The sequence below is a fragment of the Tupaia chinensis genome, unplaced genomic scaffold (genome assembly GCF_000334495.1).
Source record: "Tupaia chinensis unplaced genomic scaffold, TupChi_1.0 Scaffold000146_1, whole genome shotgun sequence".
Taxonomy (NCBI): Eukaryota; Metazoa; Chordata; class Mammalia; order Scandentia; family Tupaiidae; genus Tupaia; species Tupaia belangeri.
Genome location: NW_006159616.1, coordinates 17,438,082 through 17,441,480, shown reverse-complemented (window position 1 = coordinate 17,441,480; position 3,399 = coordinate 17,438,082). Strand labels below are relative to the sequence as shown.

General features: G+C 56.5%; 1 protein-coding gene across 1 annotated transcript in view; it reads right to left on the bottom strand.

Annotated features, from left to right (window-relative positions):
• KLHL21 (kelch like family member 21) overlaps positions 1-3,399 on the bottom strand; it is a gene marked incomplete in the record, with an annotated part of 11,558 nt that overhangs the window by 7,388 nt on the left and 771 nt on the right. The window contains 2 exon segments of the mRNA XM_014586598.2: positions 293-698; positions 3,000-3,387. Of these exon segments, the coding sequence (XP_014442084.1) occupies positions 293-698; positions 3,000-3,387 (794 nt within the window).

The following is a 3,399-nucleotide window of genomic DNA, read 5'->3' as shown; positions in this document are numbered from 1 at the left end:
TCCCACAGGGTGGACCAGTTTGAGTCCCGGACCTGGCAGCTTCCTTTGTCCCCCCTCACTCCCCCCCCCGTCTCTCTCTGATCAAATTAAAAAATAAATAAATAAAATTTTTAAAAAATTGAGAGAGAAAGGAAGAAAACCTGGAAGGCCACAGAAGGTGCTCTGAGAAAAGGGATGGAGCAAGGTTTCTGGGGTCAGTTTCCTCTTCTGTGAAGAGGGTAACGGTGGTGTGCTTTAGCATCGGGCCTGTTAAGGAACACCAAACACAATGGACCAGGCACCAGGAACTCACCTGACAAAGTACATGAGTCCGTTCAGAGTCACAGTCTTGGGGGCAAAGGACCAGGGTGGGAGCTGGCCGCAGTCCACCAGTGACCACAGGTCAGTCTCTGGGTGGTAGCACTGCATCACCATGGTCTCTTTGCCGGCCAGGGAGCCAATGGCGTAGAGCCGGCCGCGGCAGGCAGTGGTGGAGCAATTGTCCATGGGGTAGGTCATGGGCTGCAGGGCCTCCCAGGAGTCTGTGGTATGGTCGTAGCGCTCCGTGCTGTCGGCAGCCACCACGTACAGCAGCCCGTCCAGCACAGAGGAGCTGTGGTACTCGCGGGCTTTCAGCATGGGCGCCACTTCTGTCCACTCATTCACGCTCGAGTTGTACCTCCACACGCAGTCATATAGCCGGGAGCCATCGGACCCACCTGCCAGGAAGCACAATGGGCAGACCATTAGCCCATTCAGGATGAGTCACCCCCTCTGCCTTCCTGAACTTCCGTGAGGCCTCTCCTTGGGGAGGAATCAGCCTCTCTCCCCAGATCCCAGGTCAGAGGCTCCATGCTGTAGCAAAAGCAATGAACACACTGACCACTGTTCTGCAGGACCACCACTGCCAACCCTCTCTAGTCAGAGGCCCGGGGTTGTCATTGACCCTGCAGCCTCTGTCTGAACTGGGATGCTCAGGGACTACAAAGCACTTCTGGGTTCTAGTCCTTGATTTTGGTACAGGTTATGGAGGTGTTTTGTTTGGAAATTGCACCTAGCTGTACCAGTGCAATGTGTGCTCTTCTGAATTTATTTCGTTATAAAGCTAGGGGGGGAGTGTTGAGGTGCTGGGACAGTGGTAAAAGGCAACTTCTGCTGGGCTGATCCACGTGGGAAGGTTACTAGCCAGCATCTGGAGACCTCCCTGGGAACATGGGCAGGTGTGTGCCCACGATGTGGGACTGGCTGAAACCGAGGGTGCATCTGGGCATCAAGACTCTGTCTGAGGCCAGCATGTCATGCAGAAGTTGACACGGCTGGCTCCCACGTGGCTGATTGAGCAGTTTCAGTCATGGACCCCGTGGTTTGAAAATCATACCAGGTGTGAGTGCGTGCTCACAATCCCAAGAGGAGAATGGGGTTCGACAAGGGATTGTGGTGTGGCCATTCCCCTGGGTGGGGAGAGGTTTCTCACTTTCCCTCCCTCTCTCCTCCTCCCTCATGAGTGCACTAGCCTTGCAGGGAACAAACCAACAAGAAGACAACTCTGTTGAGGTGCTCAATCCTGGGGAAGAAAAAAAAGGAGCAAGCTTTTGGGATAGGATTAAACTGGGTCTATTAAGGGCATTCGAACCCGAGAATCCAGGGACTGCTTCCTTTGGCCTCCGAGGCTGGTGCCACAGGCGCAGACATAACATCCTATCTCTCCTAGTCTTGAGCTTCTAAAGGGGGAAGACGACATTCTTGCAAAGCCGCCTCAGAGCCCTCCTTGAAAAGGAGGACCAAGGGCAGCTGAAGCTGGCTTTCTCGCCCCCATGAAATTCCCCACAGGCAGCTGAATGGAAGGGCCCAGCCACCTGCCTATACCCTAAGGATTAGTTGCTCAGCTGTGACATTTAAGGAAGGGTGTATACAACATGGGGCAAGTCTGGCCAGTTCTGGAAGGGAGTTGTCGGGAGGAAAAGACACAGTCCACAAACTACGAGGTGCCAATGTCAAGTTGGAAAGAGGACAGATTCCAACAGAGGCTGGATTGGAGATGTAGGCAAAGGAAGCTGTGGTCCCAGAGCAGGGGATGTGCGTGAGCTGGGCTGAGTCCCATTTGTCACCCGGAGATCCAGCTTGACGTCAGAACATGTCTCAGAGTGGGATTTCTCCCGAGTATGCTAGCCTGGGCACAGCTGCTGGGATAACCCAGCCCGGAGCCTCCCTGCCTGACAACAGAGTTAGCACTAATGCGGTTCTTTCCTTATATAGCAGTCACTGAGACCGCCCTCCTCGCAGCCCCACCAAAGGAGGTAGCCTCAAGTTTGAGCTGGGGTTTATCTAATAAAAAATGTGGGAGAAGCCCAGGACTCAGGCAGGCTGGGATCCACCCACCATGACTCGGCAGTGTTTTGGGGTTTGGGCCAAATAACTGGAAGAAAACCTCTTAACATGTGACCATGTTTACAGTCACTGCTAGAGCTCAGCCTAAACACCACGTGATCATGGCAGCGCCTAGGTGCAAGCCCAGGGGAACCTTGTCACCAGTGACCCAGCCTGTGAGTCAAGAGGCTCTGAGTGGCTCAGCAGGGAGGGAGGAATCCTACCCACTGGGAAAGAATGGATGTCTCACCCAGCTGATCAGCCTCCTGCCTGTCCCTGGATTCCTCAGGAAGAAAAGAAAGCACCATTGTTTTGGGTGAATGCCCCCAGTATCTTCTAAGCAAATGGGGAGGACAGCTCCCGGGTAAGGAGCTGGCTAGGCCAAGAAGGCCCTGCTGCACAGGGCACAGGGCACAAGCAGCTACTTGTCCAGGCTCCCACAAGGGGCCCCTTCTTCTAGGTCGAAAGTACCAAGCCAAGGAATGTAATTCCCTATTCCCTGGCTTGAACTCTGGTCTTCAGAACTCTGGTTCTGTGGGTTTCTCCAGCAGGTAGACTGGCTCCCCAAGGGAAGGAGAAAGGCAGCCCTGAGGGCTCTGGCTGGGAGGGCCAGTGGGCCCAGATTCGCCCTGACCAGCCTCCAGCCAACTCACCGGTCACATAGATGTCGTTGCCCAGCGCCACGATGCTGTAGCCCCCGCCCAGGTGATCCGGGAACTCAGCCAGGTATCGCCACTGGCCAGTCTGTGGGTTGTAGCAGTCAACGGTGACCAGCTCGTCGCAGTCCTGGTCGCAGCCGCCCACGAGCACGAGGATCTCAGCGAGGCCGGTAGAAGGGCGCGGACGCATGCGGGGGCAGGGCCCGCGGTCGTGGCGGTCATAGCGCGCCGCCTGGAAGTCCCGCGCCTCACGCAGCAGGCGCAGACAGGGTGGGCAGCGCGCCACCAGCGGCTCGGCCTCGACGTGCGCCAGCAGGTAGAAGCGGCGCACAAAGGGCAGGCGCACCGCCTCCAACAGCTGCGGCCAGTGCATGGCGCGGCGGCGGCGGGGGCG